We start from the raw sequence: 24,462 nt of genomic DNA on the forward strand, positions 1-24,462 counted from the left end.
ATAACTGCAGTTGAAGATATTACTAGGTGAGAAAATAGAAGCTTCCATAATTTAAGAAAAAAATGTTACTTTCATACAGGTGAAAAAAGCATTTTCATAAAACAAGGTCAGTGTTGCCTAATCATTAAAGCATAGAAACTTGCAAACTCAAATACTTGGTAAGAACCTACCACGTATTTCAGAACTTCTCTGTATTTGACTGCTTGTGAAATGAGGTTTGCTAATACTTGCCTAAAACACCTACTACACACCCTGTGAGGAATTTTCTAAAGGATGTTGCAAAATAGCAAACAAAATCATTAATGAAAAAGGATCAATATTCATAAAGTAACATGTGACAGAGGGTCTTTCACACATTTACAACAGCAAACAATATTCTAATACTGAACAGGAAAGTCCTAGATCTCACTTTTATTTTAAAATGCTTCTACTTTCAAAATGTTGCTATTGAACTTGCCCATATGTTTCAATAACTACACATGAGTCTTCTATATTAATAGTAGTTAAAATAGTCTTGGAATACAGATACTTGAAAAAAGTTACTATTTGAACTATGCTAGCACAGTGCAGCTCCATTCTCTCAAAACCCTGTTACACTGAAAAAAGAAACTATCACAACTTGTTACCTCATTGCCATTTTGCTTTTTTTTTTTTTTTTACTTTCAGTACCATCCTAATTTCTCCTTACAAAATGTTCAAGCATCAAGTATCTTAAATGGAGAACACGTTGTACCTTAAATGAGGTACAAAAAATGAAAAGAGCCCAAGTACTGAACAATCAGTCACACACTATCATTTTTACCTGCATGCACAATGCTTCAGGTTGTGACCACCCAGATTCCTAATGGTTTGTTAACAAGATTTACATATTTTCCCTCTACATCAATATTGGAGTTACATACCCATTTATCTCAAAGAGCTAAATAAATAAATACTGCTAATGTTTTTACACTCAAAGCATATCTCCTCTGATTTAGCATGACCTGTTAAAGTGATGTCAAACATCTAATAAAACAGGTACTACTCCAGCTGGCATGTTTCCTTGCCTGTTCTTCAATAATCATTTTTTACTATAGTCACTTAAATAACACACTTCTATTCCGTTTAAATTTTGCTGACCTTTTCTTTCTGGCTACATGAAGTTTTCAGGTGTTCTACAAATTATTTCAACCAGAAAATACACCTAATACAATGTAACACAGTGAGATTAAACAATGGCTGGACATGAAATTTAGAGATGACCATCATGACTTCTTTCTTTTAGGTAAAACATTTAATGAATGAGCCAGTAACAGAAAGGAATAATTAACGGTTCTCTTTTCCTATGGAATTGAGAATATCTTTTGCACCTATATAATAAAACACAGAGCTAACACCTGAAGAATTATGCATATTAACATCTTATTTTTACTTGCAATACTATTTTTTGTTATTGTTTTTACTACTGCTCCTAAAACCACTTTAATATGTATTATGCCAATATTCTACCATCCTTTTTTAGTGCACATTTTTAGCCCTTACATGCAGAGCTTGCAAGCTGCAAAGTAAAAGTGAACTATATTGAAGTCAGACATTCATTTTAGCTACTCCAAGATTCAAAACATTCTATCATCTGTTCCTATGGAAACTGAAAGGATATTCTAGGTTATATCAGTACCAGCCGATTATGTTGCTGAGAAATCTGTGGTTTATTTTAATCCATAGTTCAGAGGTATAAATTCATGCTTAGTGTTTAGCTTGGTGATTTTGAATTACTGAGGCGTGGTTAACACTTCAGTTCCATTAGATCATACTTTAAGATAAAACAAACTCCTTTTACACCAGAATAGTAAAGGGAAAATGTTATAAGGTTCCATTAATCCCCATGAAGTTTACCGTTCAGATGGAGGATATAACTAATATACACTTGGAAGATATTTTTTGGTTGTTAGATGAGCCATTCGTTGCTGCACCACATCGTAATAGAATAGTTCAAGGAAAAAATAATTTAGATTTATAGAAAACTCCTTCAGTAGTGCCATGCACCAGATGGCCAGACGAAAGAATCTGATTTAGCAAGTTAACAAGATCATGAAAATCATAACCGTAAGACTAAAGATGAAAAATAAAATTTAATAATGCAACATGAGTATATTCTATGACAAAGAAACTTAAAGTTTAGGATAGAGTAAAACTTGTGAGGACATTTAAACACATGAAGTAAAAATTGTCCATATGTATACAGAGCTACTCTAAAAGAAAGGATAGAAACAGTGTAAGTTAGTAGGATTTTAATTAAACAGACTCAAATGCCATAGTGATCTTTCATAACAAAAGGCAATATGACAGGTATAACATATTGGGATAAGTCTTCTCTGTCTACATTGGAATTAGAATAAGCAGTAAAATGGGTGGTGAAAATGAATTTAAATAAAAAGCTTTGGATTTCATACTCCATTTTCATGAAACAAAACTAGATGATTTAAAGTCAGCTATAGCTACCACCCTCATCTTATGCCAAAAGTAGCAAGCAGGTTCAAATTTTCCTCTTTACAGATAAGACTTCAGTCTTCTTACTCTAGATTCAAATAACTCACTTTAAACTGAATAATCAGGAATGCCTTCTATTTCTATATCATACTTTAGTCAATCACTCTATTACAAAATAACTGTCTCAGTCTAGTTTCCATCAGGATCTCCTGCAGGGAACCAAGACTGTAGTATAATAAGGAAATATAACAACTACTGCCTATAGTGTACTATATTGGTTAAACTTTTGACAGTAATGAGGTTAAATTCCAACTACTAGCTTTCAAGATAGAAGTAAATGTCAGAATAAAAAGAAAATTAAAAAAAGAAAGAAGCAATGATTACTTTTTTACTTTAACAAGCATACTCTAGTAGCATTTCAACACTAGTTATTCCAGCTGTTTAAGAGGGTAACCCACAGTACTATGGATAAAAGAGGAATGGCTATGAGCCAGATTGGAGGGGTTCTTGTCTCTTTTTTTTTTCTACTTTATTTGCTATTCTAATGATAATTTTGTAATTATGCACACCTATGCAGTTATGTACATCTATATAACAGCAATCAACCCCACTGACATGCTGAAGTGCATAAGGGCTTGTATTATTTAAAAGGTATGACAAAATATGATAGCTAATATGTAAAAGCAGCAAAGGGTAGGCAAAAACATCTGGACACTAAATTTGTGCTTTTGACTACCACAGTATATCAGTGTGCATTATGCAATAGATTCTAAGCTAAATGAATTAAGCTGAACATCAAAAAGGCCCCTACACAACCACAGGGCACACGATATGACATCCTGCTACAACATTAGACTTTGTTCCACCATCAAGTACACCTCCACAGAGCTGACAACTTTAGAAAAGCATATTCATGCACTTGTGCAGTCCATTTCACAATGAAGCATTCATCTGAAGGTGACACTAAACAAGCAAAAAACAGCAGGCATACTTTGATTTAAATCAAAGTGTTTAAATATCATGAACTAATCTAGAAAAGAAGATGTTTCAATGCAACACATTCTCTTGCTAAAGTAGGCAAGATTGAAAGAAACTGAAAAACTCAAAATCACAGTACTCTGCCCAGACAGTCATGCCCCAAGAGCTGTCCACACTTTTGGCACTAATAATTAGAAGCAATTAGAAAATGCAATACTATTATATTTTTCCATGTTTCATCAAAAAAGTGAAAAATTGAGCCCAATACCAACCATTCTTAATATCTGAATATCTAAAACATCTTGAAGTGCATTTGCACGACTGGAAAATGCTGCCACAGATAGTAAGTGCATGTATTGCTTAAGATCCTTGACATTAGATTGAACACTGACCTATGACCGAATAAGAATAATTTTCAACAATCTTGCCATAACCCTGCAAGCTGTGGTAGATAAACACTCAGCTCAGAGGGCCCTGAAAAGAAATAAATTATGCAACTTCTTGATGACTGTGTCTAAGTGATGACAACTGGTCAATTATGTACATAGTTTCCCCTCCAAACCCTTGGGGAATAAGAAACAAGACCTATTAGAGATCCTTGACAAGAGATTAAATGCTGGTCTATGAGAGATCTCAGATTAATTTCACCAATATTGCCAATAACACTGCAAGATGTACTACAAAAGCACCTAGCTTAGGGACTGAAGTGAGATAAATTGAGCAACTCCTGGATAATCACCTCCACACAACTGGTTAATTATGTGGTCACTTCATTCTCCTATCACTTTTCTTAGGCACTAAACAGCATTAATCAGGAACACTTATGTATATACATCTAGTTAGCAATTTTTTAATGTAAAAAACCCTGTACTTGTTCCAGAGACAACAACTGAGAGAAAGGTTCAGTATGAAAAAGAATGCAAAACAGAATAATTCAGAAAACAAATTCTTCTCTATGAATTACTATATGAAAACCCAAAATGCCCCCAAATAAGCCTGAAATAACAACAGTAGAAAGATGCTACACTGTGAATAACTAAGAAATTTTTGTTCAGATCATACTGTATACCTTTTTATTCAGTGTATAAAAATTCAGCATTTAAACAAGTGTCAGAAGTAGAGTTTAGGATTTATTTCTCTGTTTTATTTTCCCCTCTTCTTTATTCTGCAAGTTTGTAACTAGCAAAGCTGTTCATTTTGGAAAAAAATAAATCTATGTATTCTTAAAAAAACAGCATACCAAATTTAACAAAGAATACTTATTAAGCTTACACCTATGTCTTTCTTTCTACGACACGATTAGGACACTTCATTACATGATCACCAAAACAATTTCAATAAATTATCAGTGAATTTGACTCTCTCCAGAACCATGCTAGGCAGGTAAGTAGATTTGTCCACATCTTATATACGGGAAACAAGACAATAAAACGTCACATAATTTCTCTAAAACCTAAAAAAATAGTTAAAATGTAAGAAAAAAATTTTAAAAAACCAAACCTCACTAACCAACCAAAAAAAAAAAAAAATACCATACACACACACAAAAGAACAAAAAAAAAAAAAAACCAAAAACAAAAAAAAAAAAAAAAAACAAGCAAAACAAAAAACCCCAAACTAGTCAGACATCTACAGATTCCTCCAGAACACAAGGAAGGAAAATTTTTATTCTGTGTTTTATTCTGTGATCAAATATACAGAATGTTTCTGTAACACACAAAAGGACAAACTGTTTAAAGTGCAAATCCATCTGAATTCTGCTCTCATTTCTACACCACATCCTGCTATTCTTTTATGATACCATCGATACCTCACAACCTATATCCTAATTATTACAATTTATATCAGTAAGGTCACAAGCAAGAACATAGGTTCCTAACGTATTTCACACATGCAAAAATCCATCCTCCTTACACAGAGACCCACAGCTGCTGCTTAAGGCACTGAGCCTAGCTCAGAACTAAGGCTACCTTTTAAGAGGATGGAGGAGATGGAAATGCAGCTCTTTTCTGCACACACATGGCCTGGCTCCTAAGGCTACCAATATTGTCATTACCAGGTGGAGTAAGTTTGCTTATCCCTGGCTGGTGGTGTATCCCACACCAAGCATGGCAACATCCAGCAGGAAGGGCTTGAAGCATCAGCGAAGTTGCAGAGAAAGTTTTCTCATTTTTAAATACAGCAGGCACAAAACTCTATCTGGAAAAACTGCTCTACCTGAAACTGAGCAATGGTAATCTTAACAAATTTCTCTTTTCCTCGGTAATTTCTTATTATTCAGATATGCTTTACACAGCATTGCTGTTGAAAACAGGGGTGAAGTGGTATCAAGAACAAATCTACATTCTTCAGCCTGGGGTCCAATGGGAGCAAAACAAATGATGGGGATGTTTCAGGTGGTTGTAAGATGCAGATATATCTCTTTTTTAAAATTTTAAAGCAGAAAACATTGCTGGCCCTTCTGTTAGAAGGGTGGCTTTTAATCAAGTTCTTGATGCATGTCTGCTAAAGCAGTATTTCCTGCTTCCTATCCTATCTGCCATTAGCCTGCTTACAGTATGAAGGAAAGCTAGCAAGGAGTTTAGGATTAGAACTAAAGATGAGGTTAGAACCCATTTTCTTTAAATTGTTCTATGGGTCATGAAAGACTGTCTGTGCTATGTACACTAGGAGTGTCTAACTAAAGCACAGAGAACAATAAAAAAAAACCTGCCTGTAGCCACTGATACTCCTGTGCTTGGGTTTGCTATTATTTGTATTACTTTTGTCAACAGTAGCAAAGAGAGCTTTCTCCTTCTGAAAGGATTAGGAAGGCAAGTGTGGTTGGCAGCTCTATGGGAGCCTGCTATGTCTAACACACTCACAGAAACTTCTAGTTTATACCCAGATGGCAGCTTTAAGATTCCACCAGGAACAGGAGCGGAAGGCTTCACTTCTAAACCGGTCGATGGCTAATGCCACATTTCCAAAGTGGGGAAAGATTTAATTTTTTCTGAGAAATACACAAACATCATGGTGGTGGACATGCCATAAAAACATGAATTACACTGAACAGAAAAAGGCAATGTATTACTTGGGTATAAGTATCTGCTTTCATGTGCTACTGCTGGATGTAATTTGGGGGAAATCTGTGCACAGCTCACTAGCATGTGACTTATACATCATTAAATAAACAATAAAAATAACAAAAATTGTCTCTATCCAAATCAAAGGGGATAGATAAAAATTATAAATTGGGCAGTTTAGACTTTTTAGCTCTGTTCTTTTTGTCAGAGTAACTTCTAGCAGTATCTCTAAAAAAAAAGTTGAATTCTAGAAGACACTCACCAAATTCTAATGACTTTTGTTTAAAAATAAATACTTCCAGTCTTAGTTTTTAAAATGTACTTCCACTTCCTTCTTCTCTTCTAGGTGGACACTAAAATACTCTAAAATGAAGACATAAGGGTAATTTTTCTCTTAAGGCATTGCTGAAAAGTGCTCATGAAATATAGAAGCACAGCTCGCTCTTATGTAGGCAACTAATCTCGTATTATTTACATAGCAGATGAAAACAAGGGTGGAAAGTAAAACTGCATTTCCAAATACGAATATCAAATAACTGAAGAACCACCTGGATAAATACAGATGCACTATTGTCAAAGGTACAGACAGCCACCACAATACATACTGGCAGGAAGACAGTTAATCTGAGGAATTCTTTAGTATATAATACAGGAGAAAAGATGAAGGTCCCATGTCTTCTTTAAGAAAGTTTCAGGGGTTAGAAGGTATAGATGTACATCAGCTTGTCAGTGAAACACATAACAGGAATCAAAGACATGCTATTCACTACTCACATTTCAAACTCTAGATTTCTTGGGCAATGCCTGCACATGTATTTTCCAAAGCAAACTATTGTTCTCAATATTAAATACACAAATCATATCCAACAACAAACCTGTGATGCACAACCCAACACCTCCTCAAGAAAACGTCCCCTTTTCTGATATGACTAAGCACTAATAATTTTCTTCCAAATACTCCTCCATTTGTTGCAAACAGGCCCCTGGCTAAAGCACAACAGGCATATACTTTAATAATCTCTTGATTACCTGGAGACAGCGTGGAACACCTAATAAATCTGTCTATTTTTCAGGTGGAGTGGGATTGATTTCCCCAGGGTTTCTTTGTCAGTTCCATTTTAGTACTTAATATGAAGAGAAAATTATCAGAGAAGGTCAAATCTGACATGAAAAACTAGAACAAGTTCATACTGATGAAGACTTTTGCTACATTTAAAATAAATGTCCATTTGCTTTTTCTTAGGCCCCATCTTCTGTCAATCTTTATTTAATAACCCATATGCTTCATAGCTTGCAAAAAGTGCAATCACAGCTTGGCAACATGTTCAAATAGCCAGAAGTTTCAACACTGGAATAGTAATCAAGTGAAAAATGGGATGTTTTGTTCCTACCACTTTGTTATCAGCAAATAGTCAAAGGTATTTACCACAACCATGACTTCTTACTGCAAAAAATTAGTTGAAATCACAGTAAAAGTTTGAGACATACCGAAAAATTTTAATCCTCAATTGTTTAATCAAACCAATTTATTCAATAGGTTTTCTATTCTATATACATTTTATTTTCATGTCAATCTACAACAGTATAAATAAATATATAAATGCTATCTTGACTTACAGAAAAGTTTAACACTTGGTAAGATACAGGATAGAAATGTCTTGTTCAAAGCCTCTTTGTTCACTAAGATCTAAATTTGATAAACTTGTACCAGATATCTCCTCTCACTCTGGCAATGAGGATTTGAAATATTTTTGGTTTTGAAGAATATTAAAAAGTATAGTCAAAGAAACATTAAATTTTACAAAGGCAAGAAAATAGCCCTAAGGATACTGCAAATAGTTAATAGATGTAGCCAAGTTATGAAGATGTCAATAATTACATTTAATATGAATGAATGTAATGATACATATTCATTTTTATTTCCCTACAGTGAATATTTACCTCAAAGTTTAAACTGCTCTTTGAAGTTTCAGTGCAAATCTTTCAAATCTTTTCAATGTATTTCTGCATGGCTAAAATGCAGAAATCTTCTTACAGTTTTAAGAAACTGCATTTTTCGTATTTCCCTATAAAGCTTGGCAAAATTGGCAGTGCTGTATATGGTGTTGAATGCATCAAGCTTTTATGACAGTGTTTACAGTTTATCTACTTTCTTCCAAATTACAGGGTCAGATCCTGCAAAATTTTATTCTTGTAAATACTGTACAAGACCAGTTTTGTCAATTTATTTTAATATAGTCATGTGTGAGAACTTCTCACATAGGACTTTTTTTTGTTTAACCGATACTGGACAGTGCTACACAAAGCAAAAGAAATCAAGATCATGTTCTTTTACACTTTACCTTTGAAAGGACGTAAAGAACAAAGTGTATTTTACCTGAGTCTCCACGCCTTGCTCAAGCAACCTTTTGGCCTGGTTTTCCACCTCAAGACGAGCTCTTGCAATAAAAAGCAGGTCATTTTCAATCACTTCTATTCCAGACAGATCTATCCCTTGAGAAAGATAATCTATAAAAACAAGAAAACATTGATAAGCATGACACAGGATAATGGAACATTTTAAGCATGTTAAAACATTTCAAAGTTACAGTCAGTTCCAAGGGACATTTTTGTATACAACACTTGATAATACAGTACATCGAAGTAATGTCTTATACCAGAAAAACTGAAAATCAGAGGATTGTTACTTGAGAAATTTTGTATATTGAATACATTGCATTTACTTCAGTCCACTTCTCTACACCCAGAGATGTTGAAGAGGTGCAAAATATGAGTTCAGGGAACTGCAGAATCAGAATCACAGGCCAACAAAGGGCAAGAAGTCATATCCTTGTCCCAAAGAATTAACTAGATCATTAAACTTGTCTAACCAGTGTTCAAATAAGCGTAATTTGCTTCAATCTGAAATTTAAGATGTATGAAAAGGCTCTAATTATACTTCATATAGTTAAATTGCACTACTAAACATTTGGGATCAATGACAAAAGAATGGTATGAAAAGAAAATGTTTTTTTTCCCTTTTTAATTACAGAATCATCACCAAAATTTTTACTATCGTGGAAAGCACCACCAGACAGGTATCTAGGGATTACTGGGGTGGACTGGCAACTGCAGCAATAAAATCTATTCAAATTCAGCTTTTCTCAACTATTTTTTTTCATCCTTTTTCATCTTTCTGGATTTAAATTTATCTAATTCTCCATGACCAGGTAGCCTAGATCCTTACACTACTGCTTATTACCAAGATAATGCAGGACTTCTCTCATTTACACAGTTTTCAACATTTTGTTTAATGGAGCAGGTTTTCCACTGCTTTTTTGGAAAGATCAAATAAAACTAACAAAAAAATACCAAGGCCAAGGCATTTCACACAGTATCAGATTCTTCCTTCATAAGATGATGTTCCACTATTTCCATTTATAACCAGTGCTCTATGATTTCCTAATAAAATTATCTTCATTTTAGCCCTCACAGTAAGTTTATTAAGGCAAAGACTTAAACATTTTAACTAAGCTAACTGACCTTTTACATCTTTGCCAAATAACCTTTCACTTTAGTAGCCATATTTTTTGTTTACTCACAATAAACTAATCTAATTCTCAGATTAATTTCAGCAATCACATGTTCACAACTGAACACAACATTCCAAGTGAATCATTTCACAGCTATGTAGAGAACATCCCTGTATACCTGCACATGAAAAATACCATATAAGAAATCAAAACAAAAAGCTTACTGAAATACTGCATAAAGCTTAGTAAAGGCATAAAGGAAATAATCTCTCTTAACAGTATAGTATGTCAAATAGGTTTTAGTCTACTAAGAATAGGTCTGCAAATGCTTTTTCCTGCATGTATTTGTTTAAAAATTGATCAGAAGGATCAAAGGTCATTTGAGCAGCAGGACAGCACAGGCAATTCATGAAGCCCTGTGTGCTGGTGTGTTACAGAGCTGCTTTTGCCACGGGCCAGAGCAGCCACACTTACCCCTTATTTCCCTGAAACTTTTTGCTGTGACTAAGCTGCATCTCCGCAGCTGGTCTGGCATAAGAACCCATTAAAACTAATACTGAGCTCCCAACAAGTTCCAGTGAGCAAGTGTCTTTAATGTGAGGGCTAATCTTCTGACCCCTTTCTTTTAGCTGCACATAAAAAAAAAAAAGAGGAAAATACTATCACAGATTCACTCCACTGCTATAGTAAACTCCGAAAAAATTTTTTGGCAACATGAGATTTAAAAAGGTGCAAATATTACTAAATATTTAAATATACCACAAATACCAGAATTGCTGTGTAATTCACTTATGGCATAAAGTCATAATCTGGAAGCCCAGGCTGCCTAAACAAAACAAAATTAAAATATGGTTATGATCTTCTAAATCCACAGAAAAATATACCATTTCTTCCTACTGTGTTTTATCTCAAAATCTAAATTAAGTCACTTCACGTGCTAAAAATCTAATCCTTCTGATGGTTTTAAGAAAAGAACAGAAAGACCATGCTGCTTTGGCTTCTCCAAATACCTCCATCTGTGTCTCCGACTGGCAGCCACCTCCTGCCAATCTGTTAAAATCTACAACTTTGCTCCAGAATTTCTGCAATCCTTAGAAAATATCTTAGGACAATGCATTTCAGCAGGACTTCAACACAGTGGGCCTTCCTGTAGGTTCAGTGGCTACCACTGTAGATGCTCCTAGTTGCTATTCTAACAGTAAGGAAGCTCTAGAAATTACTGTCTTCAGAAGAAAAGCAGTTTTCATAAGGACAGCAGGTCTATGTCAGAAACACCTGCAAGTGCTTCCCTGCCATTCTTATGTGATAGCAGAAGCTGTAACACAGGCAGAGTATTTGCCTGTTAACAGTTTTTGTCATCTATACAGATAACGTAATATTAGAAATCTCTACACTTGTGTGCTCTCAACAGTGACGTTGTTACCCTGAACAGCAAAATGAAACCAAGCAGAAGGACAGCTGACATAGGAGTAGCCAGATAATACCCAGAATACCTGTGCATTTAAGATCTGATTTATTTAATATATTGCAGAGGCACTTACACATTCCAACCAGTCAGTTTTAGTTAGTAAAGAAACCCTGCCAAGTGAAGACATCAAAAATGCTATTGGTTATTAACTGAAGGAGTGGTCAACATAGGCTTTTGTTTCAGGCACTTACTCATGCAATCACTTTTCTATTTCTTGCTATGCAGTCAATAGCACTGGTCACAATCAGAGGTGAGTGTGACATGGGCTGTAAGGTATTTGTGTCTTCTTGTCAAGAATTAACCAGAAACAATGGCTCACCCCTCAGCTAGCACAGATTCTGGGGACTGGTGTCCAGTTTAAAGCATGTCAGCTTTCCATCTACTTTAACCTTAAAGCTCTGCAGTAAAACTATTACTGTATTAATTGTAAAAGAATTAGTGAGCATATATTTATGACTGACATCTCTCCCTTAAGAAATTAGTGCATATATAACATTTTTTTATCTTTGGGAAGATTTGTGCTCTTAACAAATTAGAATCTAAGTATCTTGTACCACCATGTGCCAGGGCTGGAGCACCCACCAAGGCTCTCAGCAGCACCAAAGGCTGCTCCAACCACTTCTCAGCACAGCCAGGGAGCAAATTAGAGGAGGCAGCTACAGTCCTATAACCATTCCTGTACCGCTCATCCCTCCAATAATTCTACCTCTTTATATAGGTTCGAGAACATAAAGGCAAATCCTTAAATCTCTCATAGGGTGTTGGTATTGCTTCCCTTCTATCACACCATATTAGACTTGGAAAGCACAGCTGGAACTTACTTTCTAAGAACTTTAAATACAGACTGGCTACTGAATCATTTTCTTGAACAAAAATACTGTATGTCAAGGCAGAATACACTCTAAGACCTAGTAATAATTGACATATATAACCTACTTCTGCCTATCAAAGAGTTAGAACTTTCTATTTTTAATAAAACAAGTATTTTTGTCACTACAATACAAAATTTTCTTGATTTACTAAACTTGAACAACTTTTCTAATCTGCTGGTTAAGAAGCTGCTTGAAAACGCATTTTTTTTTAAATAGTATTTCCCAGATAGTTATATAAGAGGAGTTTCATAGACAGACAAATCCAATATGCAGATAGAACATTAGGCAGAAAAGCAGTACTCTGAGCAACACGGTTAGCTTTCCTCAATCTAAATGACTCACCAACACAGATTCTTTCTATTATGTGATCTCATTTTTTAAGCTCAAATATTCTTTGTGATAATACAGAATCAAGATAAGAAATTGCAACTTTCTGTAAGCATTGAAATATGTTTTGGAACAGAGATAACTATGACACTAGCACCTTTATGAGCTCCACAAGAACTGTATTACATTCTTTATATGGACTGAATTGATTCCGAGCTTTTGCTAGAAATTAGGGAATCAGCAGAAGACTACTGAGAACAATCAGGTGCACTAACAAAGAGGAAAACAAAAGACAGCAATAAACCAATGTGATTAAGCTGCATGACTCAAGAGGCTCCTTGAGTCAAAAGAGAAACCCTTCTGTGCTCTGAGAACCAACCTCAGTGACACTAATAAAGAGGTGGAAAAGAGGAAATTAGAACACCCAAAGTGGATTCCCCAGAAGCGAACACCTAAGGTCTGCAGACATGTAACTCCCTTCAAATGCAAAAATCCAATGACAAATTAAGATGTGTTCCATGGGAGATTGGGAATGGGGGGAGAGAGTATTAATGGAAAAGAGCCCATTCCTGAAATTTTAAATAAAATCATAGAATGATAAAATCACAGATCTTTGTTTTCCTGTTTGAGGAAGGTTTGAGTTGTATTTCTTTTGCATTGGTCATTTGTTTTACTTGATTCTGCAGTCTTGCAGATAACGTTGGTAATATCTGTACCCTAAGAATATACTGCTATTTTTCCATAGTGAAGAAAAATTACATTTTTGGGGGGAATTACTCATTTAAATTCCAAAAAGTCAACAGGTCTAAATGATACCCAAGAGTTCTGCTGGGATTTAAGTATGCAGAAGATGAGAGACTCTATGATTTATCAAGTACTATTATAGAAGACTTATGTGTGCATTGGTAGAAGATGTTTATGAAGCTGAAGTTAAACTGCTATTGGCAATACTTGTTTCTGTTATCTTCCATGGTCTTAACTGAAATGTTAGTTACAGCAGTAGCTACTGGACAGGAAGGACATCCTGTTTGCCTCACCTGTATCTGAACCAACAACCCAGGATGCTGCTTGGCCAAAATATGGCAATTGGTTTGTTTTGGTCAATGCAGCTAATTTAAAATCAAAGCCTGAGAAGACAGCCTGAGATCCCAATACCTCAGGAGAAGACCAATGCTCACCCTTTGATGAAAGAAACCTAGGGTTTTCCATTGTATCTCTGGTCTCTAGGTGAAATAAGCAAACACCCTACCTTAAAGAACAGTGCTCTGCTGCTTGGAGACACTTAAATTTGCCACACAATTGATGCATATAGAGCAGGTGGAGAGTTGCAAGAGTAGGCAAATTTCTAAGTGTTCAAACTAGAAGCTGATGTCTGCAAAAAGAGCCTTTGCTTATGCTCTGTTTTAACCAGACTAATTCTCCACTTAAGCAGAAATGACTGTCCAACACTCTGCACCAAACACCAAATAATTGCTGAAGCAAGCCTCATATTAAGCATTTAAATCAAGTGAAAGTGATTCCACTACTGGTACTATTAAACAATATCTTATAGCTATCTTATACAACTTGAACTCTTCAGAAAAAGGTGTTAATTCCTATCAAAACTGCATAGATTACAATGCCTCGTAAAGTGTTCAAAATAAGAATGTAATTGCTCTATACTAGGTGCCATACACAATGTCATGTATTTTGAATATACTTCAAAAATTATTAATTTTGAATATTAAATTATTAATTTTGAGATTTTTTCCCTGCAGGTATTATTAATTCCTTATTAAAGAGGAATAAAAAATATTTTATTAAAATGCCAGTTAGTTACAAAACTCTTGGTATCTTTCTTTTCCTTTATGGCAAAATTCCTGCAAACGGTTCTTCAGTGAAACAACAGAGAATAAAATCTGTCTCTGTCGCTGGAGTGCCATTAAGTTCCTATGAAATCTGGTCCTTATTTAAGCAATTTCCACCATCTTAAAAATTAACTACTTGTATACATAATACATAAGATTTCAGTTTTTAGCTGTTTGAGCAATATTAAGTGAGTGAAAACTGTCCTGCTGGAGACAGAAACTGAGTGGGGCCCCTTGGCTCTGTATTTGTTTGTTTCCTCAGACAGCACATTAACACACTCTTTCTGTTTAAGTCCAGAAAAGGAAATATTAGACAACCAGTTATAGTCTCTGCTAGATGTCTTCACTGAAGGGGAACATAAAAAATTAGAACAGAGCAAAGCACTTCTCAGCTCTTCATTTCAATCCAAGACTGGTTTCATTTTAAACAAATCGGATCAACAGTACCAAAACCAACTGGTGAAAAGCATACAAGTCAAAGAAAGCAAAACTTTAAATGCTCATTTAAACACAGACATTTATGTTGTACTGTAAAACAGACCTGTCATGTACATTATATTATTACAGAATGGTTTGGTCAGAAGGAGCCTTTAAGGAAAATGTAGTCCAACCCCTCTGCATGGGCAGGGGCACCTTCTGTGCTGTCATGTTGCTCAGAGCCCTGTTAAGCCTGACCTCGAACACTTCCAACAATAGAGCATCATCTTGCCTGATCAAAGGTTTACTTCAGAAGAACACTGAGAATTCAACACTTGGATTCAGAGACCATGTAGATATGAAAAATTGAACATTTTAGCATGTTAAAACAAAGGGGAAAGTTTTAAGTGTAAAGGCAGGTTAGAAAAAGAAAGAATAAATTGTCATCCTGCACTTGGGATTAGCTTTGTTTCCTCCAAAATATTGTTCCTGTTTTTTTTAATAGAAGATGGTTTATGTTAAAATATTTACTAGTGCTTTAATAATCATCTATGTCCAATCCTATCTACAGAGGAAGCCTGATGTTTCTTTCCATACTGCATGCAAAAATATAAAAAAACACACCCTGAATTGAGAACAATTATGGGGGAGCAGCGAGGAAGACTGACTAGCTATTTTTAAATTAAATTAAAGCTGCATTTAAGTTGTCTTGATGGAAGAGTTAATTCCTACTGCTCTCTGGGCTGGAAATCAGATGCCACGCAGGATCTGGAACTGATGGAAATGAGTTTGATAGCTATTTTTATCATCATCACTGACTTAACAATGAGCACCAAATTTTGGAGACATTCCTGTGAAAATGCCATGATTCAAAAAATAGCTTAACACACCAAGACAAACACTACTTAGGTCTAATCACAAGTTATACCACACGACGCCCACACTCACTTAGGCCTAAAGCAAGAGTTGCTGAACTCCTTTAAGGTTCCCCCTCCCACGCACCATTAGATCTCCCCCATCCCTCCCCCTCACCCTTGAATACAGACTCACAACCTTACTTCACCACGACCTACTAAACCTGCTACTTTCTATTGTGCCCTCCAAGGGGAGCAGGCAGCAGCCCCACATCCAGCTGGTGGCTGCTTAATGTCATGGTTAGTAACCTGGGTGACAGGGCAGAATTAACCCTCTGTGAGCTTATGGGTGACAGCAATTTGAGGAAGTGCTCAGTACCCTGGAGAGCAGAGCTTAAATTCTGAAGAACCATAGCAACCTTGAGGTAAGGACAGAAAAAAACATCATGAAGGTCAACAAAAGTGAGTTAAGCCCTGTTCACCTGGGATGGAGCAGCCCTGTCCACACAAGCAGGTTGGGTGCTCGCTGGCTGGAAAGAAGCTTTCAGAAATAGAGCCAGTGGACAGAAAATTTAACTTAAACCAGCAGTACATCCCTGTGGCAGAGGCTGCCAGATGTGTACCAGACTGGGTGTACCCCAGCAGGTTGAGGGAAGTCATCATTCGTGTTTGGCACTTGTAAGGCCACTGTACTCCATGCCTCCCAACAAAAAAAGAGGCATTGACAAATGAGTCTAATAGGGAACCATCATGACAGGGGACTGAAGCATGTGAGAGTGAGGAGAGGCTGAGAGAACTGAGTCTGTTAACCTTGAACAGAAATGGTTAAGAAGAGATCTAACTGCATCTTCTGCTGCCTGACAGACAGACCTTCCTCAGCGGTGCACGAGAGATACAGGCTACAGCATGAGAAATTCTAGTTAGATATGGGGGCAGAATGCTGCACTTATGGTTCCATACACCTTACCCATGGAGGATATTAATCTGCAGGAATGTACACATTAATAGAATTAAAATTAATAAACTGTGAAACATTAGGATCTAGAACTCTAAAAATCACCGTAAGCTTCTTAAAACCAGCAGGTTTGAGAAAACTCTCTCAAGAGCTCCCAGAACATTTTCAATAACTAAAACTGCATTCTTTTCTAAATTCTCTGTGATGAAATACTCATGAAGAACTGTAACATCCATGCCATTCATCAATAGTACTTGAGTGGAACTGAAACCAACTTCACCCTCAGTATTATATTGTAGCTATGGCCTAGAAATCAGAAAATATTCAAAAGAAAATTTCAAAATGGACTTTGAAAATTAAATTTATTCTGGCAACAATGCAATAATACCTCTACAAGTCAATACTCCTCTTGGTCTTTTTTTGGAGCAAAGTAAAAATAAAATATGTTGCCAGTAAAAATGTAGTTGTCCTATTTCGGTTTTGAACAGACTTCATAGCATCACAGATGCAAAGCAAATGTACAGCATGTGTGAAAGAGACAAAAACAGAAAGGGGGACAGAAAGGTAAAATATGGAACAGGAGAGAGATGTAGCCCAAGTGGGGCATTACAGAACAAATGAACTTCAGCTTTAGAGAGTTGAGCATAACAGAATGATGAAAAATAACAGACAGAAAATTATGAAGGAATGTAGTGAAAAGATATAAATACAGAGTCATTCATACAATTTGGTTTTATTAATCTGTAAGAGTAATTTAGTGCCATTATATGCTTTCCACCTTGACAACTTCCTCCCCACCTAAGCCCACAGCTTTGCACTGCTTGTTCATTAGCAAGGCCAGTGGTAATACTCATTTCTGCTCATATTTCAGGAGAGCAGCCAAAACTGGAAAACAAAGAGGTGAATAAAGTTTATTTTTAATAAATTTCATGGAAACAATTATCAGGATTTTTACTGTCTTGAAAGTATTTCTTGAATTCTCAACAGGTGAACAATAAGCAGTCCTTGAAATGGAGCCTCATATCAGTATATAAAATGAAGGAGGATGAAAACAATGTACTCTCATATTTATCAGAGATAATTGCATTGAAAATATATTGCAACTGCACCATAAACCCATGTAAAAGAATGATGTCCTTCCAAATGGAGTGGATGAAGTAAACCATCTCTTTCTGAACTAGGAAATTGAGATAAGGACTTACCTAAATGAAGGTATGTGACTTTGGCTGTCTTTTGTTTGCCTAAGTTAGCATCGCAACTAAAGCCATGAAAGCCAGCAAAATAGTTATGAGCAGAGAGATGCAAAATATAACCTAAATTTACATGTTGGCCTGAAAACAGCAGGCAGCTTTTACATCTTATTAATTCGTTATCGTTCAATAGCTAAGCAGAATTCCTCAATATAGAGCATTATGTAAACGTGCGATGATTCAGTTTCCATCAGTACTATCCCATGTAGCAATAGACCACGCCATGATAAAAGAAAATGAAGGAAAATGATGAGGTGTCTCAAGAACCTTAGTCAGAAATAACTTCTTTCAAACATCCCACCAGCTGCGGAGAAGGCAAAGATGGCTGACTCTTTGCTGAATCACTGCCTTCGAAGGAGGGCAGGGGAGATTTTGGTTCATTTGTGAGTTTTAATTAATGATGTCAATGGCCATTGACCTAATTTTTGAATACTTTACACTGGGATAAAGGTATACATGAACAGCTACAGACTTACAGGTCTACAAGTCTACAATTACCATCCTGAACTAGCTAGTTTGCATTAATTTTTTCTTTTTAGTGATATATAGCCTACATTTTTTGAGTTTATATATTATTTTTGCACTAATATAATTCAAAAATGTAGACTGTACATGAAATAACACAGGTAGTTTCTAACATACACTTGTAAATGCCAGGAGACACTTTACAATCATTAGTGCTACAGAAATATATAATCAAGGTAATAAAAAACCCCATGCTATCTTGGACCCTGCATAAGGGGGAATACTACTTTTTTTCTTTACTACATATATAAAAGCTGCAAATATTTCTTTCATATTCCTCTCTTCTTATGGGTCTCTCCTGCCTCTTTCCAACACCCACTATTCACCCTTTCATACTTACACCTTCAGGAAAACACTTCTGCAAAAGCAGAACTGCGTTTTCTTTAGTAACAGCTATGTTAACTCCCTCAGTACTCTGGAATATATGTAATTTTTGTCTTCAATAAATGCATATTTAATTCCTCCCACACCTCACTTGTCATATCATCAATAACTTCCTGCAACTGGCTGCAAATTTACCTGTTTTTATCATCTTTAGAGTCAACATATTGCACAGGTTATAAATCACACAGGTTTTATATACCTCAGATACTTTGTAGGAGAACAAAGTGAACCTTGTGTTATACAGAATGTTTCTGCAGACAACTTGAACATAACAAAATTTTAAAACCTCTTGAAATATATCTTATCTCCTACAGCAAAATCTTTTTTGAAATTTAAAGATCAGCCTATGGCAGAAACCTGCCCAGTCTGCCAGAATTCTTGCCAATTCTTCTACTAATAATAAAACTCAGCAACAAAAAATAGTCAAGAAAAGAATGTTGTGTGAAAGCCAAACTGAACCTAACGGCGTTCATATTCTGACACTTGCATTTGAAGTTAGCCTGCACAGATGCCTGTCTTCTGACCGTTCAACTGGAATAGTATTTAGCCACAATACAGACCAATAGCAGTTGCCTGATGATTCTTTAATACCTTCTATTTTGTACTATTTGTATACTGAAATAAAAAAAAGTTTTAAACCCTTTCTTGTCCCCTCTACAACATTCACTGCAATTTGATAAAAAGTTATCTAGATACAAATTGATAAACTATTACTCTCACCCTTAGCACTTACTGTAATGTTTAGCTGTACCTGCTCTAACAAGAACACTAGAAAGCTGAAGGAAATGTCACATCCCTCGCAACCTACCCCACACGAGCTGCTCCACAGCATTCACCACAGCCTCCAACCCCTGCACATCACACACTCAAATCACCGTCCAGCTGCAAACACCAGGGGAAGGGAATTGGAGCTGCCCACCTGCACAGCTGCTCCTCAAACATGGAACAAAAGGGGACAATCACCTACAGCACACTCCAGGACTACCATTACACAGCTGTGGCACATACCTTTTCTGCTACCTGTAAAAGTTCTTTAGCAACCTAGAAGTATATTATGATCCATCACTATTGGTCTTTCATGGACACTGACCATGATTTTCTACAAAAATCATATAGAGTTGAAATTAGGAATCACATGCATGTATGAAGGTTTGAAGTTACCATAGATTAAGATTTCACAAAATGTACTTGTCTTCTCAAAGTGACTAAATATCAGTGTAAACAGAGAGAGAAGCCATTGTTTTTATTCTATTATTTTGAAATGGATAAAAACGAAAAGCTAAGTCTTCTCTAATACAGTAGTGATGACACATTTGAGTTCTACTATCATTAATGTCACAGAGACATAAAATTAAAAATCGGTATCTATTGTAGCCGAGTTCAAAGTAATGAGCTAAATGCTAAAAATATAAATCCCTTTTTTTTTAAAGTTTCCATATCGAAGGAAGCAAACAATAAGTTCAGGCAAGTCTTTCAGTCATTAAAGGAACAAACTGTTAACAGATGGGTGAAAACATTTAATTTAGCAAGTAACTGTTATTAAATAAATAATGCGGATATTTTCTTTGTAGAATTCCATAATTATCTATGAGCCAACTCTTATTACCTACATCTGTCAGCCAATCTAATAACACAAAAGAGTTGAATGGACAAAAAAATGTGCTGCTTGAAGAATAAAATATGTTTAGCAATTTAATACTTAAAATAAAATTGAGAAAAAATATAGATGCGTTGTGTACTCTTATAATTCTATCATAATTTTTATTACAGTCCTAATTTTAAATAATATTTAGTCAAATAAATTCTTCTCAAGCCTTACAAAGCATAATTTGTGACATTTACTGCTGTTAGTTATGAATAATTTCAAGATTAGGAAAGAAACAGAAGCTTCTCAAAAACATTAATACTGTTGAAATTAAACACCTTTTCCTTCAGGATTAAAAAAAAAAACAAAACAGGGAAAAACCAATTTTTCAATAGCATGTACTAAACTTTTTAATATGAACCCTATCCTGAAGATATTATTACACTGCATCACAATTAAAATTCGTATTTTCCCAACATCCATAAAGTGTGTTATGCCAAACAAAAAAAAGAAACAAAAAAAATCAAAACCAGAAAATAACTTCAGAGAAAAATTAATTGAAGATTATCAAGGGTCTTCAAAATTAATGATATTGATATACTCAAAACTCTTCATAATCAAAACTCTGAAAATCAAGAAGCAGCACCAGCAGAGAGTATTGACTGTAAACATGACAACAGACACAATTCTAATATGTAAAACTTATTACTGTCAAATAGGTGTCTCTGTGGTATCTCAGCAAGTAGTATATAATCTCTATCGACAGATCCTAAGAGATAAGCTGCTAAACGAGCTGCGGTCTTGCCTCTTAGCTTCCACGACTTGATTTTGCTCTCAGCTCCTTAGCCAAGTTCCAAGCTCCTTCCAACACAACGCATGGACAACTTGTGCTGAGCACAATGCCTGGACAACTTGGAAAGCAGATGCTCCACGGAGCAACAGTTCACAGTTTAGCAATGTTATAAGCATTGTGAGCACTATTATGTTCAATGATCCTCACTTGCTGTTTCTTTTCCATGAATTATAAAATAACTCCTGGAACTCATGAAAGCATTTAGCAATCAGTGCTCCCCATGGCAACTGAAACATGCACTGCATGGGGCAGCAAATTTGGTCTGTGAACCTGCCACCTGACAGTTTCATTCAGCACTTTTTTGGGCATGTAATGGGAGAGGGTGACTGTTCATTGTGTTCCTTTGCTCCTCCTGCAGCATTCATGATTCCATGTACCTCCATCATAATTGCCCCTCAGCCATTTTAAGCTCATTTATAGGGGGTTGCCACTGACAGCTGACTGACATCTCCACCCTCACACTATCACAGGAGCATTTGCCATGTATTCCTTCACTGGATAATCTTGGGGTTAGCAAATAATGGATTTACCTAACACTACATAACTATGTCTCTGGCACAAGAATCCCAAAAGAGTTACTGATGAACAGCAGGCACACTCCCTAACCACAGCAGAACCAGTAACATTGCTGAGCCTGAGCCCGACCCCTCTGAGTACTTAATGACCCCAAACACCATGCAACGGAAAAAGTCCTAAGTTCTATCAAATGATCATTCCATCAAGGAAAACTTTTGGTTCACTCAATTGATTTTATGATCTTTGCTATTTTATTTGCAAATTAAGGATATGAAAAAAGACTTTTTTGTTAGGAAAAAATACACAAGGAAACACTGCAAGATGAACATCTGTAGAAACTTATGAAATCATGGGTGCCTTGGGTACAGATGCAACTTACTTTCTGTGTGTTGGACCCTCTAAAAAACAAAACAAAAAAAAAATTTAAATAAAATAAAAGTCAGAAACAGCCAGTCAGGGAAAAGTTAGAAACTAAATTCATAAGAACATCATACAGAGACACATGTAAGCTGCCTTGCTTTTGTGGCTGGAAATGGCCAGAAAGTAAAGAGCAGTAAAGAGTTGCTCCAGGATACTGGCTCCCCAAAACCAACTTTCACTAAAGCAGCCAAAGGCATCAGTAGACAGACAGACTCAGTATGAAACCTGGCTTGATTGCAGTGCCCTTTAGAAGAGGAAGCAGTTTGGTTTTGGATGCTTCTTACTTACTGGATTGTTGAAATGGTGAAAAAGTGGCAAACGGGAAGTATCAGAAGGGCCATAAGGTGTAACTACTCCAAAAGAATCAGCAAGACACAGTAGCACACTGGGGTCAACAATAGTCAATCATTATCAGTACAAAAAGCTTTTTTCAAGGCTTGAGAGCCTGAAATACTGAAAACTTCCAGCTACTGAATATCTTAAATGAACATGGCTGTCTTGGTACTTGCATCACAGATGACCTGCAGCATGGCATAATGGATAGAGCTCAGTGACAGCCACCGCAAATTGCTGCTTTGCAGTGGGGCTCCTCCCACCATGTGAACCTTATTACAACACTACTTTTTAGTTCTTTCTGTTTTCTGATTCAATTAAAGTCATTGCAAGTAACTAAAAAGGCAGGGTAAGCTGACTGAATTTCAGGAGACATTACACAGACCGTATTTGCAAATAAAATGGCTTTTTAGGACTGGTTGAAGTAGAGGATCCTAGCGGAGGCTCATGTGACCTTTGAGAGGCAGAGTCACCCATCAGATCAGCAGCCCTGGTTCCTCCTGTGATGGCCAGCACAGCCACCAGCAGGCTGCTGGGACAGCTCCCATGGACCTCAGCTCCTTCACTTCCCAAAAGCAAGCACTGAAGAGGGAACAAAGCTCTGGGACTACAAGAGTACAAGTGCTCCAGATTTAACAGAACTTACATTTGATTTACACAAATAATCTGACAATGAAAAGCATAGTCTCCACAAGGCAGTGACTTCAAAAATCAACATATTTATGCTGTCATGAATGAGAATTCAAAATTAAATGCATTTTATAAGACATCTCAGTAACTGTTTGGAAGCAGCCATTACTTCCTCTTTAAAGAAAAAATATATTTTGATTATGTCATATTATGTTAAAAAATAATTTCAGAGGGAAAAGCAAGTAAGGCCTATTTGTCACAAATTGGATGAAAACTGGACTTCCAAATGTCAAACATTCCCAGAAAGCAACATTTCCAAGTTTCATCTTCTAGCTCTCCTGAAGATTCATTTTCAACCACAAAGTTAATTATGTTTGATCTGAATTCAGTGAGCAGTGTTAAGGATCAAGGCAAATTGCTGGAGTAAGGGGAAATCAGACAGGTCTTCAAAGTCATTCTAGGTAAGACAGAGCACTCCTTAGGAGCAGAAGGCTTCAATAATAAAATTTTGTATTTGATAACAGGAAATAGGAAAATAATTTCATTGACTCATTTAAAAAATACCAGTTTTCCATCATGTTATATACAAGCAGTGACTTGTAAGAAGAAAGGAAAATAGGAGCTGATGGGTGGGTATTTAAAAATAATTGCTCAAAGTTCATACGCTACAAGAAATGACGGCAAAATTCTGTATGAAGTCTGTTGCAAGGGTAAAAATAAGTAGAACATAATTCTCATTTTAGAAATAGAATGAGGCAAAAAAACTGAAATTGAGTATCAAAGGCCCTGCAGCAACTAAGAGAAGGGATGTCTGTGCGGGCTGACAGAGGGAATAATTTTAAGTTAATAAAATACACAAACTACCAAAAGTACATTTCTGAGAAAAGAAAAAACAGGAAAAGAAAAAAAATCCCCTTGGTTCTTGATAAAGCAGAACGCTTCAGAATACTTCTACATGCTTCATGTCTTTGAGGAGTCTAAGTAACATTTGAACATACGTTCATCTTCTACCTTCACTCTCCAAGTAACCACTCGTGCTGCTGTGTGTCTCAGTCTCCCTCACCCTTTGCCCCAAGTAAGACTGGAAAATATGGTGCATAGTCAGGAAAGAGGAGGCAGAACTTGGAAAGGGGGAGAGAGGGATCTAACCCCTCTTTCCTTCCCTAGAAAACAACAAAGGGAGGCATCATCGACAATAGAGT

At 36.0% G+C, this 24,462-nt stretch overlaps 1 protein-coding gene across 1 annotated transcript in view; it reads right to left on the reverse strand.

Moving 5' to 3' along the window:
* Positions 1–24,462, reverse strand: part of COG5 (component of oligomeric golgi complex 5) — a 173,088-nt gene that overhangs the window by 92,375 nt on the left and 56,251 nt on the right. The window contains exon 7 of the mRNA XM_032743754.3: positions 8,890–9,020. Within this exon, the coding sequence (XP_032599645.3) occupies positions 8,890–9,020 (131 nt within the window). The remainder of the gene's footprint in view (positions 1–8,889; positions 9,021–24,462) is intronic.

This window comes from Taeniopygia guttata, chromosome 1A, assembly GCF_048771995.1.
Source record: "Taeniopygia guttata chromosome 1A, bTaeGut7.mat, whole genome shotgun sequence".
Lineage (NCBI taxonomy): Eukaryota > Metazoa > Chordata > Aves > Passeriformes > Estrildidae > Taeniopygia > Taeniopygia guttata.